The 21,420-nt window shown below is 45.5% G+C and overlaps 1 protein-coding gene across 2 annotated transcripts in view; it reads left to right on the top strand.

Annotated features, from left to right (window-relative positions):
- LOC135201580 (ubiquitin carboxyl-terminal hydrolase 1-like) overlaps positions 1-21,420 on the top strand; it is a 117,640-nt gene that overhangs the window by 30,724 nt on the left and 65,496 nt on the right. The window contains exons 4-6 of one of the 2 annotated variants that reach the window (XM_064230608.1): positions 11,430-11,456; positions 11,570-11,835; positions 12,684-12,833. In XM_064230608.1, the coding sequence (XP_064086678.1) occupies positions 11,430-11,456; positions 11,570-11,835; positions 12,684-12,833 (443 nt within the window). The remainder of the gene's footprint in view (positions 1-11,429; positions 11,457-11,569; positions 11,836-12,683; positions 12,834-21,420) is intronic. The other variant, XM_064230609.1, reaches the window with a different exon arrangement.

Raw genomic sequence — 21,420 nt, 5'->3', positions numbered from 1 at the left:
GGCAATTTTCTTGGCTTTGAAAGCGTTCAAGGCGTTGATCCGCAACAAGGTTGTGCAGGTCAACGCAGACAATACCACAGCTCTGGCATACATTCGCAAGCAAGGAGGAACTCATTCAGTATCGCTGTGCAAGTTAGCAGAAGAAGTCCTTCTGTGGGCAGAGAAGGAGAAAGTTACCCTGCTCACCAGGTTCATTCAAGGGGAGAAGAATGTGAGAGCGGACCTGTTGAGCAGGGAAGGTCAACTGCTGTCTACAGAGCGGACCCTACATCTAGAAGTATGCCAGAGCCTGTGGAATTTATGGGGTCTTCCAGTGGTGGACCTATTTGCGACCGCAACAACGAAGAGGTTACCGACATACTGCTGTCCAGTCCCAGACCGTCAAGCAGTCGCAGTAGATGCCTTCCTTCTAGATTGGAGGGGCCTCGATGCTTACGCCTTTCCCCCGTTCAAAATTCTAGGAAAGGTTATGAAGAAGTTCAGGGAGAGTCAAGGGACAAAACTGACTCATAGCCCCCTACTGGCCGGCCCAAGATTGGTTCACAGAGGTACTGGAATGGACAGTCGACACACCAAGAACACTTCCAGCAAGAGTAGATCTACTCAAACAGCCTCACTTCAACAGAGCAAGAAGAACCTCAACAATCAAGATGTACCAGGCGAAGTGGGAGACCTTTCGTAAGTGGTGCAAGAGTCGGAAGGTTTCTTCATCCAGTACCGCTGTGACCCAAATTGCAGACTTTCTTCTGTATTTGAAGGAGGAAGCAGGGTTATCTACTCAGACAGTCAAAGGATACAGAAGTATGTTAGCCTCAGATTTTAGACACAGAGGCTTAGACATTACCAACAATTTGGATCTGAGAGACCTCATAAGGTCCTTTGAAACAAGGAAGGAACATTGTTACAGGACTCCTTCTTGAAATCTAGATATATTGCTGAAATTTCTAGGAACTAATAAGTTTGAACCGATGGGTCAAGCTTCTTTGAGAGATGTCTCGAAAAAGACGATCTTTTTGGTGGCCTTGGCCACAGCGAAAAGAGTTAGTGAGCTGCAAGCCATTAGTAAAGATGTTGGCTGGAAACATGACAAGGCAGTATGCTCTTTTCAGGAAGACTTGGCCAAGAACGAAAATCCATCTCATCCTTGGCCAAGGTCTTTTGAGATTATGGGTCTGTCAGATCTTGTGGGACAAGATCTGAGTTCTTTGTCCAATAAGGGCTTTGCGCCATTATCTAGAGAGAACTAGGAGTATTAGAGGGACTTCAGAATCACTTTGGTGCTCTGTGAAGGACCCCAGCAGAGCCATGACTAAAAATGCTATCGCCTTCTTCCTTAGGGAGCTAATTAAGGAATCACATATGCTATGCCAAGAAGAAAACTTCGGCCTGCTTAAGGTTAAATCGCACGAAGTGAGAGCAGTAGCTACGTCCTTAGCATTCAAGAGAAATATGGCCCTCAAGGATATAATTGAAACGACGTTTTAGAGGACTAATTCAGTTTTTGCCTCTCATTATCTTAGAAACGTCAAAACAACTTTTGACAACTGTCAAACGTTGGGCCCTTACGTATCCTCAGGTGCAGTATTGGGCAAAGGAGTTTCCACCCCATAACTTACTAACATGCTAGGATATTTTAATTAGTTTGTAGTGTTTTTATGGTTGTCTGAGAGGGTTTATTCCCTCTTCAGTCTATGAAGTGTAGTTTGTTAGGGATAATGTGTGTGTGTGGTTCAGGTGGTCTAACATTTCCTAGCTTGAATGCCTGTGGTGAGAGAGGGCTAGGGTTTCCTGTCAACAAATTGGTCTCGTCCAGTTGTCAGACCCTTTTGATAGCTTCTCAGCATTCAGGTCACATCCTAGTTGAGAGCTACTAAGGTTTAGCAGGCTAAGAGGCAGGACCTATGAAGTCAGCTACCTTAGGAGGTAAGGAACCAAAGAGTATTTTAAAATTTATTTTAAGTTTTAAACTATGACGATGTTGCTGTCTTTGACCCACCCCCAAATGTGTCAATCAGCTATAGATATGTATACCTGCCAGGTAAGTGTCATACATGAAAATGACGTTATTATGATATAACAAAGTTTCAAGTATACTTACCTGGCAGGTATACATAATTAAATTCCCACCCGCCTCCCCTCAGGAGACAGGGTTCAGAGAAAATCTGATGAAAATGGGAATGGTTCCGAGCGCCAGCGCCACGGGAACGGGGTGGCGATCACCTGAACTACCAGTGATCTAGCGGTTGCCGCGAGTTTTGAAAATTCTGCCAGTGCGACAGAGGATATAGCTATATATATTACCTGCCAGGTAAGTATACATGAAACTTTGTTATATCATGACAATATCATTTTTATGTTTCTTATCAGAATCATAGAAGCAATCCTGCTCCTTCCTCTACCAAGGGGAGGAAGGAGACTGACAATAATGCAAACCCTTCCCAGAACTTTGCATTAATGTCTCCGACGCCAATATTCTTCACAGCCCTTTTTCGGATGAGTCACGATCCTTCACATATTTCGAAAAGGCCCAGAAGTCTGACTCTGGATCACGCAGCTCCTGTACTCCAATCAAGTTGTCAGAGGCAGCAGGGCACTCCTCGCTCTTACGACCAGGAGGAGTAGCCTAGGTGCGCAGAACTCCAGTCAGTTCTAGTGACTCACTCAGATTCCTCCCACCAATCAGTCAGTCTTCCTATTGTTAAAGTACCGAAAGATTTGTATTACGTATCAGAACAAATAACAATTTGTCGAAAATTGTATTTTTCCTAACTATACAAACCTGAGGTCCTTTAACAAATATGCCCATCTCATGCCACCCCTCAATCTGAACCTGGGCCGAAAGGCAAAGTGGAGTGTTTACATATGGGCAGGCTAGCCTGCTCCACAGTAGTTACTGCCTAACCACCTTGTTCAAGATTCAACGGCTGTAATTCCAGCTACGCCGAAAGTATATTCCAATTGTTAAAGGACCCCTCAGGTTTGTATAGGTAGGAAAAATACAATTTTCAACAAATTGTTATTTTTTTTCTATTATCATACTTACATTTTGGTTTTGTACATTCAACTTCCCTGTCAGATATATACTTAGCTATAGACTCCGTCGTTCCCGACAGAAATTCGAATTTTGCGGCACACGCTACCGGTAGGTCAGGTAATCTACCGCCCTGCCGCTGGGTGGCAGGAATAGGAACCATTCCTGTTTTCTAATCAGATTTTCTCTTGTCACCGGTACCATCAACATCGTTGTTGGTTCCTCCTGACTTTATTTTTGTATTTCATCGCCGTTGATTGTCTGGACTGTCTTATTTGGTGACGTATTTGGATCTGTGGTTTGGCATACGCTTTTGTGGACTCTTTTTTTGGATTTTGCTTCGGATTGTTCTCAAAATGTCTGACTCTAACTGCGAAGTTAGAAGATGTGGGAATGAGGGTTGTTTGGTGAGACTACCGAAAGCTTCGGTAGATCCTCACAATGTATGCAAGAGGTGTAGGGGGAATGAATGCTCTAGATCTAACACTTGCAATGAATGTGTGAATATGAGTGAGGAAGAATGGAAGACTCTAGATTCCTACTTAAGGAAGTTATAGAGAGATAGGGTTAGAAAAGCTGCTTCTAGAAGTTTGAGTAGATCTTGCTCTAACGAGCCAGTTAGTGTGACTAACCCCCAATTAATTGCTTCCTCACATGCAGTATCACCCTCGCCCGTCGCAGATAATGCAAATTCTGCTACGGAGATTGCAAATCTGAAGACGGCATTAATAAGGATGGAGCTTAAAATGCAAGCTCTTCAAGGTAAGGCTGTGGAAAGTGACGCAAGTGTCCCTAGTGTATTGGAGGGTGCGTCTGATCGGCTCTGTCTCGCTCCCAGGCTCAGAGGAGAAGGAATGTCGACAGCCGTACGGAGGTTACGGAGAATCCTCACCGATCAGGCGTCCCCTCGGCAGAATCTGTAGCGTCCCAGACTGCCAAGGATCGCCATTGGAAAGGCATCCTAAAAGAGTGCTTCTCATCATCCAATTCGTCTCCCCACAGAAGTGGATGGAGTTCCGACGAACTATCGCGTCCAATTAAGAGGAGTTGGAAAGCGCCTACTCTGGACTCGAGCCCGGAACGTTTCCCAGAGGATTCTCCCTGCGAGAGGAAAAGAGCCAAGAAGACATGGAATTCTCCTGCTCTGGGATCACGATCGCTTACGCCCTCCAGGGCACCTTCTCCTCTTCCTTATAAGGAAAGGGAAGAAACTGCGACAGATATCCTCCTTAAAATGCAGGAACAGATATCTTCATTGGTAGGAGTATTAAGTAAGGACCCTCCTCGGATTAAAGACTCTTTCCTTCCTGTTAAGAGATCTCGTCTGGTGGGCGTTCCGGACTCCAGGCTCCTCTCCTCTACTCCTCGTCCTAGGACAGAGACGACAATGGAAGGGCGGACGGAAGCTCATAGGCGTGGGGCGCCAGATACGGAGAACAACAACAGAATCGAGTGTCCGAGGCGGACAACGCCAGAAGTGGACAACTCGGACAGGCAAAAGTGTCGTACACAGACGGCGCCAGCCAGACCCCAGCCTCCAGACGCGGACAGCCCGGACAGGCAGAAGTATCGTACGCATACAGTGACAACCAGGCGCCAAGCGCCAGATACGGACAACCTGGACAAGGCGGACAGCCAGGACAGGAAAAAATATCGTACGCAGACAGCGCCATTTGGGCGCCAAGCGCCAGAAGCGGACAATATGGACAGGCAAAAGTGTCGTACTCGGACAACACCATCCAGGCGCCAAGCTCCAGATGTGGACAACTCGGACAGAGGACACTGTCCGAGGCGGACAGAGACATCCAGGCGCAAGGAGCGAGCCAAGCTTTCGGCGCCAGATAGGCGCCAGGCGCCAGGATTTTCTCCAATTAAATCAGACAGAGAAGTCAACCAGGAGGCTCCTCTTTATGACTTACCAGGAACAGATTTCTCTGGACAAGGGCGCAAGATGTCGCACAGGCAGCCGTCATCCTTGTCAGGATGTATCTGTTGCTGGTAGAAGCTTTTCGCAAGCACAATCTTCTCCTGAAAGGGATGCAAGATGTCACACAGGCGGCCGTCATCCTTGTCAGGAGGGCTTTGATGATGATCGGGCTTTTTCGCGGGATCAGCCTTCGCCTGGCAGGGACGCAAGATGTCACACAGGCGGCCGTCGCCCTTGTCGGGAGGGATCTGATCCTGCTAGAAGCCCTTCACCTTGCAATAAGAGACGCTCTCCTTCGGCTGATAATGCTTCTCCTGTTGAACATGAGTTAGAGGATGTTTCTGACATGGAAGCTCAAAAGGGAGCGGAGCTCTCGGACTACAAATCTTTGGCAGCTCTTTTGCTCCAAGAATTTGGAGATTCTCGGAGTCCTGCCGCCCCTCCGTCTCCTCGGTCGCTGTTCACAAGCACGAAGCCCTCAAAATCATCCTCCTCCTTGAAGATGCGCCCAACCATTTCCATGAAGAAAGCTTTGCAGTCTTTTGGAAATTGGCTCAGCTCCAAGGAGGAGGCGGGAAAGACTGTCTTTACCTGCCCTCCCTCCACACTTTCTAGGAGGAGGGGTATTTGGTACGAGACAGGTGAAGCAATGGGACTCGCCCTCCCAGCTTCTGATGAGGCAGATTTCTCAACGCTTGTGGACGCGTCGAGGAGACAGTCTCTCTCTTCAGCAAAGACAACGTGGGGAATGTCTGAAATGGACCATCTCCTCAAGGGATTGTTCCATGTCTTGGAAGTTTTTAACTTTCTGGACTGGTCCCTTGGGGCGTTGACCAAGAAGACACAGGACAATGAAGGCCTGAGCCCCGAAGTCCTTAATAGTGTACTAGCGTGCATGGATAAGGCGGTTCAGGACGGATCTGGGGAAGTGGCCTCCCTTTTCGGAGCAGGAATTCTTAAGAAGAGAGCTGTATTTAGTTCTTTTCTTACAAAAGCTGTCTCGCGGGTACAGAGGTCGTCCCTACTATACGCCCCTCTGTCAAATCAGCTTTTCCTTCTCAGTTAGTGAGAGATTTTTCTCACTCACTTACTGAGAAGGCGACACAAGATCTGCTGTCCAGTCAGCCAAAAAGGCGAGGCCAGCTGTTCCTGCTACAAAGAAGGAGCCACGGAACCCAGAGCCGCCCTTTCGAGGGAGTTCATCTTCCCGGCCCTCCTCTAGGAAGAGAGGAGCGGAAAGGAGAGGTAGGTCTTCTTTTAGACCTACCAAGAAAACCAAATGAAGTTCAAGTCCACCAAGCACCAGTAGGCGCCAGACTTCTGAAGTTCTCAGAAGAATGGGCGTTGAGAGAGGCGGACACCTGGTCCCTCTCTATAGTGAAAAGAGGATATCTCATCCCCTTTCAAAACAGGCCTCCCTTGACGTCTACCCCAAGGGAACTGTGGGCGAAGTACAAGGACCCTGTCAAGAGGAAGACCCTGCTTCAGCTCGTAGACCAAATGTTGGAGAAGGAGGCCATAGAATTAGTGCAGGATCCACACTCCCAAGGCTTTTACAATTGACTGTTCCTCGTACCGAAAGCCTCGGGGGGGGGGGGGGGGGGGGGGGGCCTCTCCTGGATGTGAGTGCACTGAACTGATTCGTAGAGAAACAGAAGTTCTCTATGGAAACTTCCAACTCGGTTCTTGCTGCTCTGCGTCCAGGAGATTGGATGGTCTCCTTGGACCTACAGGACACTTATTTTCACGTCCCCCTGCATCCTTCATCAAGGAAAGACCTGCGGTTCATGATGCAGGGCAGGGGTCTTTCAATTCAGGACTCTGTGCTTCGGCCTGTCTACGGCTCCTCAAGTGTTCACGAGCCTGATGAGGAACGTAGCATGATGGCTTCATCTGAAGGGGGTGAACATATCCCTTTATTTGGACGACTGGCTAATAAGGGCCAAATCGAAACAACAGTGTTTGGAGGACTTGGAAACGACTTTGGATCTCGTTCATTCACTCGGACTGCTCATGAACCTCGAGAAGTCTCAGATGATCCCCAGCCAGAACATTGTCTATCTGGGGATTCAGATGGATTCTCGGGGTTTTCGAGCGTTTCCGTCACAAGACAGAATTGCTCAAGGCTTGGAAAAAGTCTCAACCTTCTTAGGGGAAGAACGAAGCTCAGCGAGGGAATGGCTCAGTCTCCTGGGCACCCTTTCGTCGCTGGAGCAGTTCGTTTCCCTAGGGAGGCTCAATCTGAGACCTCTGCAGTTCTACCTGCAAAGGATGTGGAACTGAAAGACAGGAGAACTTTCGGATTCCTTTCCCATTCAACAAGAGATCAAGTCTCACCTGAGGTGGTGGTTAACCCCTCTACGAAAGTACGAAGGAGTATCCCTTTCGATTCGGAACCCTCTCCTAGTGTTGTTTTCCGACGCCTCGGAAACGGGATGGGGAGCAACACTAGGAAAGAAGGAAGTGTCAGGCACCTGGACAAGAGAACAGGTGTCCTGGCATATCAACGTGAAGGAACTTATGGCGGTTCATCTAGCCTTGAAGAACTTTGAGTCGGAGGTCAGAGGCGTGGTAGTCCAGGTAAACTCGGACAATACCACGGCTCTGGCTTACATCTGGAAACGGGGGGACTCACTCGTTCTCACTATACAAGATAGCAAGAGATCTCTTAATCTGGGCAGAGGAACGAGGCATGTGCTATTGACGAGGTTTATACAAGGAGCCAAGAATGTAAGAGCAGACAGACTCAGCAGGAAGAACCAGGTCCTTCCAACCGAATGGACCCTCCACTCCGAAGTCTGCCGAAAGCTCTGGTCCCTCTGGGGGAAGCCTCAGATAGACCTGTTCGCCACGTTCCTCTCCAGAAGGATGGAAAACTTTTGCTCCATAGTGGAGGATCCCAGAGCAATAGCAATAGATGCCCTTCTCATGGACTGGTCGGGCATAGATGCCTACGCTTTCCCCCCGTTCAAAATTCTGGGGGAAGTGCTAAGGAAGTTTCGATCCTCGGAGGCAACGAAACTAACACTCATCGCCCCCTTTTGGCCCGCTCGAGATTGGTTCACAGAGGTACTGGAATGGACGGTGGACTTCCCCAGATCTCTTTCCGAAAGGACAGATCTGCTCAAACAACCCCACTTCGAGAGGTTTCACGGAAACCTCCCGGCTCTCTCCCTGACTGCCTTTTGACTATCGAAAGACTTGTCCGAGCGAGAGGCTTTTCTCGAAAAGTTGCGAGCGCGATCGCCAGAGTCCGCAGGTCCTCTACTCTGCGGGTTTATCAATCTAAGTGGGAAGTCTTCCGTAGATGGTGTAGGTCGAAGAAGCTGTCCTCATCCAATACCTCTGTGACCGACATTGCTGATTTTCTTCTCTTCCTTCGGGAAGAATCACACTTAGCTGTTTCGACCATTAAAGGATACAGGAGCATGCTCTCTGCTGTATTCAGAAACAGGGGCCTGAGCATAGAGGATAACAAGGATCTCCATGATCTGATACGATCCTTTGAAACTACAAAGACTAAGTCCTCGCTCCCACCAAGTTGGAATCTAGATGTGGTCCTCCAGTTCCTCTCTTCAAATAAGTTAGAACCTCTGCATAAAGCATCGTTTAGAGACCTCTCGAGGAAGTGCATTTTTCTCTTGGCCCTCGCGGCTGCCAAGAGGGTCAGTGAAATACATGCATTGGACTCTCGGGTAGGTTTTAAAGGAGATTCTGCGGTTGTCTCTTTCCAACCTCGGTTTCTGGCAAAAAATGAGAACCCTTCTAAACCTTGGCCCAGAAGCTTTGAAGTCAAGGGACTCTCTCCCCTTGTAGGTAGAGAGTCAGAAAGGTCTCTCTGTCCAGTCAGAGCACTGAAGTTCTATCTTAAAAAGAAGAGTCAACTTCAGGGTTGCAGTCAGAGTCTATGGTGTGGGGTAAAGGACCCGAAGAGACCGATGTCAAAGAACGCACTAGCGTTCTTCGTTAGAAATGTGATAACGGAGGCTCACATGAAATGCCAAGAGAAATACTTGAAGCTGCTTAGGGTTAGGGCACATGAAGTACGTACAGTTGCAACTTCCCTATCTTTTAATAAGAATATGTCAATGAAAGACATTTTAGCAGCAACGTATTGGAGATGCGACTCGGTATTTGCTTCCCATTACTTAAAGGACGTCAGAGTGACATACGAAAAGTGCTTCTCTCTTGGACCATATGTATCAGCGGATACTGTGCTGGGACAGGGAGCTGGTACTGATGCTTAACTAGTTAGTTGTTTTTTAATCTGAAAAAGTTTGGTTTTGAGTTTTTAGGGTTGTTTGAAAGGATGTTGGGGGATAACTCCTTTCAATCTTAGTACTAACCCCGGTGTTAGGATCAGGTGATCGAGATCAGTGTTATGCTCCTTGATGATGCCATTTGGCAAGGTGTTTTGTCATATAAGTGGATAAGACCCCATTGACAAAGATCCTCAGGTTCTGTCGAGTAAGTGGATAAGACCCCTTTGACAGACCAACAAGAACTCTTAGCATGAGGTCACTACCTTGCTGAGGCTCTTGAGGCGATGCAAGCTCCTAGGCAGTAGCCATGAAGTCTTCTGCCGACACAGGTAGGAACCAAGGTTTCTTATATATTTATTACCTACAACGTATGTTGTTTTCCTGTCTATTCAGTAATTAGCTGTCTCTTACCCTCCGCCAAAGGTACCAATCAGCTAAGTATATATCTGACAGGGAAGTTGAATGTACAAAAATGATATTGTTATGACACAATAAAGTTTTGTACATACTTACCTGGCAGATATATACAATTAAATGGCCCACCCAGCCTCCCCTCAGGAGACAGGTGGAAGAAAAAATCTGATTAGAAAACAGGAATGGTTCCTATTCCTGCCACCCAGCGGCAGGGCGGTAGATCACCTGACCTACTTGTAGCGTGTGCCGCGAAATTCGAATTTCTGTCGGGAACGACGGAGTCTATAGCTAAGTATATATCTGCCAGGTAAGTATGTACAAAACTTTATTGTATCATAACAATATCATTTTTTAAAAACTTCTATAGATTATAAATATCTACAATTAGTTTCTGGTTCCAGCCTCTTATGCTTTTGAGTTTATTAATAATATAAACAATATAAATTTAATTTCTGTTAATTACTGAGGGAACAGAAATATTAACTGTATTGTTAGGCCCATAAGGTTAAGCTGTTTTTAGTTCTACAATTTATACATAATTTCAGTTTCGAAGTTTAATTTTGGCAAGGATAGATTTTAAAATGTTCCTTTGTTCATATACTAAACAAACCTTTGGTCTTAATATTAGGATAAATACTCAGCACCAACTGGGAACCGGCAAAGTTTAAAATAATTGTGTACGCAAGGGACTATTGGCATCTGTGCTTGGTCACAGGACATGTGGAGCCACCCACATACTCCTCATTAACTCGTGACCCCGTTAGTTATTTTCTTACCGCCTATAAGAGAGGATGTGCTTTGCTCCGTCCTTTTAAAGCCGGTTTAGTTTGCCCCCTGTTGTTTTCAATTTGTTGTTTGGAATTCCCGGGTATGCGAACATGAAGCCTTCCCATGCTGTGAGTCTTCCTGGATATCACAAGAAGCAGATAAACGTCCTGATATTTTCTTCGACGATTTCGACGTCGAGGTACTCGTCATGTAGTAAGTCATAGGTGAAAAAACTCTTAAGGTACGGTTAATTCGTTACCTGTGCTTTGGAATATTGCATATTCATATGGATTGCCTGTAATCCAAAGCTTTGATGTATCTGGATGTGCTTTGGGAAGTAATTATGACTAATTGTGCTCCTTTCCCTGCGTGGAGAGGTGTGCATCGCCATCATGTCTCGTGACCAAGCACAGATGCAAATAATCCCTTGCGTACACAATTATTTTAAACTTTACTGGTTTCCAGCTAGCACTGAGTATTTATCCTAATGTTAAGACCTCAGGTTTGTAAGTTGTGAAAAATACAAATTGGTTAAAAATTTGTCATATTCATGAATTATGATATAAGTCTCTGGAAGGTTATTGTTTAGACTGCATTTTGAATATGGATGCAAAGTCTTATGACAAAATTTCTTATCAGAACTGAGATTTTATTGGAAAAGCTTGGTCCAATAGATTAGAATTAATTTAGCTGTAATAATATGTATTGGATGACTATTTGGAAGAAAATTTTTGTTTAATTAATTTTTGCTTACTATATTATGTTTATCTGCAAAGAAAATTTTTTTATTTGATATCTGTGCTCATAAATATTTTTCAACTGTTTTAATGTAGGACTTTTATCTTGTTTCTCCTGCCTAAATTCAGTGAATCGAACTTCTCTTGTGATTGGATGTATTGGAGTTATCAAGTTGCATGTGACAGTCTCAGTTTTGTTTTATTTTTTGGTATTTATAGGTTATGTTAAATGATTTCATTTACTCATTTGAACAACTCAAGAATACTGGTATCTTGTTTTACTTTTGCAGGTAGAGTGTGCAGTACCCACTTCTCAGGTACAGTATTTGATGAAACTGCAGGTTTACTAATGTATATTACTACTCTTATCATTTTTAGTGCTGTGGTTTAAACCTATACTGATATTTAAAAACATGTTTGCTTTCCGCAGACGCCTCCCACTTTACGGAAAATGAGCTTGGGAAGAAACACCACCACAAGTAGTGGCCGCCGCACCGCTGGGGGATCCTCTCAGTCAAGCGGAATAACAGGTGGTGTGGTGGATGGTGCGATGATTGGTGGTCGGGTCACTGGCGTGTGTCCCATAGCCAACTTGGGCAACACCTGCTTCCTTAATTCAGTGTTGTATGCACTGAGATTCTTGCCTGGCTTTACTCATGATCTTCACCATCTCCATATGCATTTACAAGCTGCAGGGTGAGTGCCTCACCATTCTTGTTGTGATTGCTTTTGTTTTTCCTGTACAAGATCAGCTTTTGGAAGTTTGATGCTGTGTTGCAGTGCTAAAGTCTATCCCTGGTGCAAAGTTATTTAGATTATCAATTCAACCAGTATCTTACTAGCTTAGATGCTGGATAGGCAAGTATAAAGTTGGTCATTTAGTTTACCTTAGGTACTCATAAGATAATGTTGCAATTGATAGGGACTGCTGTGTGTATATTTTATAATCTTTATTATTCAAAGCTTTTAAGCAGCCAGCATTGTAAATGATGAGAAAGGTATGCTGTGTACATTAAAAAGTAATAGATGTTGCCAAGTTAACATGTATAAAATTCCTTGTAATTTTCATAGACTGCATTTTGTTAAACTGTTGAGCCCTAACAAAGGATTACCATTTCTGATACTTTACCAGGAAAATGTTTACATCTCTTTTAAAATCAAAATTATTTTCTATATACCTTCTGTCTACAAAACACTTCCATGATATAAGACACTGTGCAGTCTTTTAGTCATATAGGTTAAATTAAGACAGATCAACCCCTATTTTTGTATTTTGGCCTTCTTTGAACTGAAAAAAACATGATTCTGGACTAATTTTATCTTATGTACAAATTTGTTACACTCGTGTGACCCATGGTTATTTGATGAATATCGTACGTTAACCAATTCTGGTCTTCACATACAGTTGTACTGTACATAAATATTTAAACATTCAAGCTTCGGCTGACAGTGAATGTCAAATCTTTAAAAAAACTATGGATTATTAGATAAATTCCAGTTTTATTATTAGACTAACACTGTGGGCCATCCATTTGTCTTTGCAGGAACCAAAGTGATGGTACATTGGACCAACGTATTCAGTTTTTGTCAGAACTACATAGTGTATTTGTTAGTTTAGGGAAGGAAGAGAGAAATGTCTCCGACAACAAAAGGATACCTGCCTTTCATCCCTATGATTTTTTAGAAGCTTTAAGGTAACCACACTATAGTGTGTGTGTGTGTGTGTGTGTGTGTGTGTGTGTGTGTGTGTGTGTGTGTGTGTGTGTGTGTGTGTGTGTGTGTGTGTGTAAGAGTACAGTATTTCAGTGGTAGAGGATTGAAGTTAATTATACTGTTTGCTGCCATTTATGTGTATCCACCACTGGATTAGTTCTCTCACAGGTAGTTGTGAATGGAAGAGTGATCCAAAATCAGTATGGTATTGCTGTGCTATATAGTATATTTGAATCCCTTTGAGGACACTGTTCCTGCAGCACTTATTTTCCTGCAACTCACCCCTTGCATTAGTCTCAACTGTTTTGTGAAATTCCTGTACATGCAGTCCCCTGGTTACGTTGGGGGCTCCATTCCTATGCCACGATGTAAGCCAAAAAAAGGCATAACCCGAGACTTTGTCAAAAATTGTACGAAAATTGACTTTCAATCCTTTGGATGTCTACAAAACTACATAACCTGCATTTTGATTGAGCTATTCACAAAAAACCTGCAAATTGTGACAAATCTGCCATTTTGGAGCCATATTAAAGTTCGTTTCCCGTTGGACTGGCAACGTAAACCCAAAACATATGTTGTAACCCAGGAAATCATTTTTGATGAATTATATAAAGAGCGATTTAACCATGAAACGACGTAACCCGGGGACCACCTGTACTACCATTAAAGGTATCATTAACCCATGAAGACAATGAGGCAGCTCATTGAAGCAATTGCATGCTTTTTGTATGATTCGGCATCTACTGCGGCAAATTGCGATTATCATGGACCTTTTTTTGCCACCTTCCACTGTGGAAGAACTTTGGTTGTTGTCTATTCCTGTTTTTAATATCACTGGGAAGGAGTTTGCAGAGAAGCTGATTTCATTCACAATCAGGGTAGTGATGTTAAAGATGGGGTACGTATACTATTGTTCTATCACGATCAGTCCCAATTAGGTATAGTATGCACATTGCAGGACAGTCTTGCCTAGCGCAAGTGAGACAGCAGAGAATGCTTGGAATAACCTTAAAGAGGTCCTAGTCCACCACCCCAAACCGGTGGACTCAAGCAAGAAGATAGTGATTGTCCTTTCTTCCCAGGACAGGAGGATGGTCTCCAGTAAAATTCCTCGGTAAGGTGGTTAGAAGTTGAGTATGGTACACCTGACTGACAGTTCTCCTGGTTATCCTTGTCTCTTTACATACTTGAGATCTGAACAGGAGATTAGAGGAAAGCAATGGTAGTGGATGTAGTAGGAGTTGATGATCTACATTACATTCTTCTATGCGAACTATATTTCCCGGTCATTGTAGCCAGTAGACTTTGTGACCTACAACTGCAACTCGTAGAGGTTCAAAGCTTTGGAACAATCTTGGCATCCTTGCTTTTCCCTTGAGATCTTTGCTTTCACTATAATTACACTTCCTTTTAACCCTTTGTGGATCTTCTATGTGTATTTGTGTGTGTGTGTGTGTGTGTGTGTGGGGATGTCAAAATCTGTCTGTGCCAGAACACTCACTCTTCAGTGAGTTAGCAAAAATGCTTTGCAAATTTTTGCTTTGATTGTCTTGTGTAACATTATATTATTTGCTATATTAATGAATTTGGTGTCATTTTAAAGCTTTAAGAGGTGAACTTTAACTTGATGTGTTTTAAAATGCCGTTTTTGTTACTTCTAAAAAAAATTTCCCAGTAAATAAGAGAAAAGATATCAAGTTTTGGTTTACAAAGTGTAAAAGATGATAAAGTTGACTTTAAAGTTTGCGTTTAGCTATATGAAATTAGTTTAGTAAAATATGATACCACAGAGTACACTTGAAAAATTTGAAGTATACTTTAGCGGCATAAGTTCCCTTGGCAGACTATGGGTTTGTCAATTTACCATAAATCAGGATATATACCAGTCCAACAACAACAGACATCTATACACACCATATTTAGATTTCACTGTTATGATGCTTTTAACAATTTATGGCAAATTTATTAACATAGTACACATGATGATTGTCTTGAACATCAAAATCTTAAGAGGTTGAAAAGTGAATGACGACTATAATTGTCATCAGAACGAGTTAATTTAGTAATCTGATAAGTGTATTTCCCAAAATGGTATACATATATTGACTTCAGTGTCTGATTTGAGTTTGGTAACTAAGTTTTTTGCAAGCACATTTTATTTAGTTATTTGTAAATATGTTTTTGTACATGCAACTTCCCCGGCAGATATATACTTAGCTATAGTCTCCGACGTCCCGACAGAATTCAAAACTCGCGGCACACGTGACTGGTAGGTCAGGTGATCAGTCCATTCCCGCCGCTGGGTGCGGGACTAGGAACCATTCCCGTTTTCTAATTAGATTTTCTCTGTCGCCGGTACCGACAACATCGTTGTTGGTTCCTCCTGCATAGAAATTCTTTCTCGCTTGCTGAGGATTCTCTGGTTGACCTTTGGTGACGTATTTGATCTGTAGCTTTGGCATACGCTTTTTGTGGACCATTTTTTTTATTTTGATTTGGATTGCTCTTAAGAATGTCTGACATTGCACCTGTGTTTAGGGTGTGTGTGAAAGAGGAATGTAAGGTGAGACTACTGAAAGCTTCGGTAGATCCTCACACTGATTGTGTTAAATGTAGGGGGAATACTTGTTCAGTAACTAACACCTGTGTAGAGTGTGAAAGTCTGACTGAAATAGAATGGAAGAATTTGGCTGCATATATCAGAAAGCTGGAGAATGATAGAGTCAGGAAGGCTTCCATCAGAAGCTCTAGTAGATCCTGCTCTATTGAGCAGGAAGTAGCTCCTAACTCTTCTGTAATTTCTCCTGCTCCTAGTATTGTTCCAGCCCCTTCCCCCCGCAGCGAACCCGTGGATTCGTCTGCGGAAATGGCTGCAATGAGAGCCTCGATTCGTAGCTTGCAATCGCAACTGCAAGCAATGAAGGACAAAGGTAAGAGCAGTGATTTGTGCAGTGATGTGTGCAGTGTCCCCAGTGTCCCCAGTGCAGTGGAGGGGGCGTCTGACCAACTCCGCATTGCTCCTAGGCCTAGACCACTTCCAAACTTCCATGACCAGGGGAGGAGGAATGTCGACAGCCGCAAGGGGGATGTAGAGTATCCCCAACGGTCAGGCGTCCCTTTGGCAGAACCTGTAGACTCTTCCCAGGCTGCCAAGGATAGCTATTGTAAAAGCCTCCTACGGAAGTGCTTTTCGGATTCAGATTCTTCTTCGCCTAGACGAGGGTGAAGTTCCTTGTCCAAGTCTCGTCCTCTCAAGAGAGCCTGGAAGCCTTCTGTAGGCGACGTGTTGGACTCCAGCCCGAACCTTTCCCGGAGTATTCGCCTGCTCAGAAGAAGAGAGCTCCAAGACCTCCTGACTCCTCTCTGGAAGGAGTTTCTTCGAAGACGAAGGAAGTTCTGGTTGGCCTCCAGGAACAGTTGCCCGCCCTGTTAGGAGTGCTTTCGAAGGGCACTTCTCGAAAGAAGGATGTCTCCCTTCCTATCAAGAGCTCGGTTAAGAGAGCAGCTGCTAGTCTTCGCTCTGACTCAAGCAAACGCTCTTCTCCTGTCAGGCCTTCTTCTGATCGGAAGCTCATCTCATCTTCTAAGAGACCTTCTAGGAGTTTGTCGCGAGGCACAAGCGCTTCTCCTGACAGGCGCCAGGAGCCTGAGAGCTCCCTGTGTTCAGACGTTTCCCGGGCTTCCCGTGAGCGAATTCTTTCTTCCAGACTTCCCGGGAGAGACGAGAGCCCCTCTCTGTACAGACGCCGAGAACGACTTTTCTCTGGAAGTAGCAGGCTTCGTTCTCCTTCCAGACGCTCTTCAAGGGACGGACGCTCCTCTCCTTACAAGCGCCTAGAGTCTAAGAGGCTCCCCGATCCTAGTAGGGATAAAGGAGAGAGTAGGCCTTCCAGACGCCCTAAAAAGGACTCAAGCGCCTCTCCTAGTAGGCGCTAGGATCTTGGCAGGCGTATTTCCCCTTTCAGGCTCCCTCTGAAGGATGCAATCGCCTCTCCTGCATGGCGCCGAGATCAAGACAACCGCCATTCTCCTTTCAGGCGCATGTCGCCTCCCAAGCGCCTCTCCTCGCAGGCGCCAGGAGCCTTTCATGAGCCCTGATCTCAGTGGGCGCCCTACTCCTGACAGGCGCACTTTCAAGGACGCAAGCGCCTCTCCTGTCTGGCGCTAGGACCTGGAGAAGCGCCAGGACCCTTTCAGAACCAAGGATGGTAACAGGCGCCTTACTTATGCTAATCTCCGAGTGGATACTGGTTCGACTTCTGATAGAGCTCTTGTTGGGAAGAGAGACTGTTCTCCTGATAAGACTTTGGATAGGGGGAAAAGTTTTTCTCCTCCTAAGGGTCTTTCTCCTGAGAAGCCCTCCTCTCCAGCAGCGGCTTTGGAAGAAGTGTCTGAGGAAGAATCCCCTAAGGACGCAGGGATCTCTGATTACAAGAGACTAGCTTCTCTCCTCCTGCAAGTATTCGGAGATTCTCTTCGCCCAGCTGACACTTCTTCCCCAGGAGCTTTGCTGTCCAGTACTAAGCTGTCGAAGTCCCCCTCCTTCGTCAGGATGACCCCGACTCTCTCGATGAAAAAGGCTATTAAAGGTCTAGAGCTGGCTTCTTTCCAGGAAAGAAGCAGGAAAGATGGTGTTTTCTTGCCCCCGTCCAAGCTTGCTGGAAAACCAGGCATGTGGTACGATACCAAGGAGCCCATGGGCTTGGGACTCCCTTCATCTGCTGATGCAGATTTCTCCGCTCTGGTAGACTCTTCAAGGAGATGCTCCCTACAGTCCGTGAAGGCCTCTTGGGGGATGTGTGAAATGGACCATCTCCTCAAGGGGCTTTTTCGTACCCTCGAAGTATTTAACTTCATGGATTGGGCTATAGGAGCTCTAGCCAAGAAGGCGCAGGATCCGGAATTCGTCAACATGGAGGAACTGGCCAGTGTATTGTCGTGTCTTGACAAAGCAGTGATGGATGGGTCCACCGAGATTGCCTCCCTCTTTGGATCTGGTATTCTTAAGAAGAGAGTGGTGTACAGCTCCTTCTTAACCAAGTCCGTATCTCCTCTTCAGAGATCCGCTCTTTTATACTCGCCCCTGTTGTGTCACCTCTTTCCGCAAGAAATAGTTAAGGATATTTCTAGGTCCTTATCCGAGAAAGCCACACAAGATCTTCTGGCTCAATCGGCTTAGAGACTTAAGCCTGCGGTCCTGGTGACCAAGAAGGAAAAGGCTCCCTTCCAGCAGCCCTTTTGGGGAAGGTCCGCCCCTAGATCCTCTCTTAGTAGTAGATGATCGGAGAAGAGAGGAAGGTCTTCAAGAAGACCTTTCGCTAAGAGCCAGTGAAACAGCAGTCCTCCAAACGAAAGTGGGTGCCAGACTTCTAAAGTTTCACAAAGTCTGGGCACAGAAAGGGGCCGATGCCTGGTCCCTCTCCATCATCAAGAAAGGATATCTGATCCCCTTCAGGGAAAAACCTCCCTTGACGACAACTCCAAAGGAGTTAACAGCAAAATACAAGGACCCTATCAAGAACCAAGCCCTTCAACATCTGGTGAGGCAAATGCTGGACAAAGAGGCAATAGAAGAAGTAGAAGAGCTCCATTCCCCGGGGTTTTACAACCGCCTGTTTTTGGTACCAAAAAGCTCAGGAGGGTGGAGACCGGTCTTGGACGTGAGCGCTCTGAACTTGTTCGTGGCAAAGAAGAAGTTCACGATGGAAACGACATCCTCTGTTTTAGCAGCCTTTCGTCCAGGGGACTGGATGGTGTCCCTGGACCTTCAGGATGCGTATTTCCACGTGCCAATCCACCCTTCGTCCGGGAAATACCTGAGATTTGTGGTACGAGGGAAAATATTTCAGTTTCGGGCTCTCTGCTTCGGGCTTTCAACAGCCCCGCAAGTGTTCACAGGTCTGATGAGAAATGTAGCGCATTGGCTACATCTGAAAGGAGTTCGGATATCATTGTACCTAGACGACTGGCTGATTCGGGCCCAGTCGGAAGTCCGCTGTCTGGAGGACTTGATTTTGACCCTGAAGTTGACCCAGTCCTTAGGACTGTTAGTAAACCTCGGGAAATCCCAGATGATTCTGCAGCAAAGCATTGTCTATCTGGGGATTCGGATGGATTCTCGGGGTTTTCAAGTGTTTCCGTCACAAGAAAGACAAGACCGCTGCTTGGAAAAAGTAGCAACCTTCCTAAAGAAAGAACAATGTTCCGCGAGGGACTGGATGAGTCTTCTGGGGACCCTTTCCTCGATGGAACAGTTCATTTCTCTAGGAAGGCTTCATCTAAGGCCTCTGCAATTTTACCTCAAGGAGAATTAGGATCAGAAGTCCCAAAAGTTGTCAGACTCCTTCCTTGTCTCAAGGAGGATAAAGGAAGATCTACGTTGGTGGCTGAACCCGCACAGGCTCAACGAAGGCGTGTCCCTTTATGCTCCGATCCCTCGGCTAGTGTTATTTTCCGACGCCTCAGAGTCGGGCTGGGGAGCCACTCTGGGCACGAGAGAAGTGTCAGGCACCTGGAGAGGGGAACAGGTGTCCTGGCACATCAACCTAAAGGAGTTGGCAGCGGTTCATCTGGCACTCCTGCACTTCAAGGCTCAGATCTCAGGATCAGTGTTGCAGATCAATTCCGACAACACTACAGCCTTAGCATACATCAAGAAGCAGGGAGGAACTCACTCGTTCTCCCTTTACGAGAAAGCAAGAGTGTTACTGCTTTGGGCCAAGGAGCGAAACATCACTCTCCTAACAAGATTTATACAAGGAGAAAGGAATGTGAGGGCCGATCTGCTGAGCAGGAAGGAGCAAGTACTTCCTACGGAATGGACCCTGCATCCAGAGGTCTGCAACAGACTTTGGAACCTCTGGGGAAGACTGAACGTAGACCTGTTCGCCACACATTGGAACACAAGGCTGGAAAATTACTGCTCCCCAATCTCAGACCCAAGGGCGGTAGCAGTGGACAGTCTCCTTCTCAGTTGGTCCGGGATAGACAGGTATGCTTTTCCACCGTTCAAGATTCTAGGGGAAGTGGTGAGAAAGTTTGCAGCAGCAGAAGGAGCCAAACTGACTCTCATCGCCCCTTTCTGGCCAGCCCAAAACTGGTACACAGAGGTACTGGAATGGATGATAGACTTTCCGAGATCGCTCCCACTCAGGAGCGATCTTCTCAAACAGCCCCACTTCGACAGATATCACAAAAACCTCCCCGCTCTCAGTCTGACTGCCTTCAGACTATCAAAGGACTTGTCAGAGCGAGGGGTTTTTCTCAAGGAGTTGCAAAGGCAATCGCAAGAGCAAGAAGACCATCTACTGTTCGAGTCTACCAGTCGAAGCGGGAGGTGTTTCGCAGATGGAGCAGAGCTCATAATATATCCTCTTCCAGTACCTCTGTGACAAATATAGCCGATTTCCTCCTTTACTTGCGAGAGAAATGTAATCTGGCTGTCTCCACAATTAAAGGCTATAGAAGCATGCTTTCTTCAGTCTTCAGGCATAGAGGCCTAAATATTACAGAGGACAAAGATCTCCATGATTTAATTAGATCCTTCGAGACTTCGAAGACTAAGAATATTAGGACACCCAGTTGGAATCTGGATGTGGTCCTAAGATATTTGATGTCCCCCAGATTTGAACCTCCACATACAGCTTCGTTCAGAGATCTGACAAGAAAGTCGTTATTTCTCTTCACTTTAGCCTCAGCCAAGAGGATAAGCGAACTCCAAGCATTAGAAGATACTGTTGGCTTCAGGAACGACTCAGCTTTCTGTTCCTTCAAGCCCCTTTTTCTCGCGAAGAATGAAAACCCTTCGAAACCTTGGCCGAGGACTTTCGAGGTTAAGGGACTGTCTTCCCTGACAGGAAGAGAGCAAGAGAGGACTCTGTGTCCAGTCAGGATCCTTAAGTTTTACCTAGAGAGGAAGAGAAAACTGGGTGGTAATAAGGAAAGTTTATGGTGCTCTGTTAGAGATCCTAAAAGATCCATCTCTAAAAATGCTCAGGCTTTCTTTATCAAGGATGTGATCAAAGAAGCCCACTTAGCATGTAAGGAAGAGCACCTCGAGCTCCTAAGAGTTGAAGCTCATGAGGTGAGAGCCATCGCTACCTCGTTGGCTTTCCACAAGAATTTGTCTCTACAAACTCTCGTCGAGTCAACTTATTGGAGATGCAACTCGGTCTTTGCATCACATTATTTAAGAGACATTCGAGTAACTTATGATAAATGTTTCTCAATTGGAGCGTACGTATCTGCGGATTCGTTGCTGGGACATGGAGCTGAAGCCAATCCTTTTTAGTATAGTTATGTTAGGGTTTTTATGGTTTGTGATGTGTTCTTTGGGTCGATTGGAAGAGGGTACTGGAGGTAGACCCCTCTCAAATCGTAGTTTCTAACATGTTTAGTGTGGTCAGGTGGTCGGGATTGGTTGTTGTGCTTCTTGTAGTATCTTAAGTGCCTAAAGCTCTGTCATGTAAGAGGGTTAGCCTCTTACATGACAAGGCTCTGTCAAGTAAGTGGGCAAGCCCCCATTGGCATGATCCAAAAGGGTTATCAGTCACAGGTCTCATCCTCTCT

Source organism: Macrobrachium nipponense, chromosome 28, assembly GCF_015104395.2.
Source record: "Macrobrachium nipponense isolate FS-2020 chromosome 28, ASM1510439v2, whole genome shotgun sequence".
Taxonomy (NCBI): Eukaryota; Metazoa; Arthropoda; class Malacostraca; order Decapoda; family Palaemonidae; genus Macrobrachium; species Macrobrachium nipponense.
Note: the sequence above shows the minus strand (reverse complement) of the source record. Positions and strands in the feature narration are given on the sequence as shown.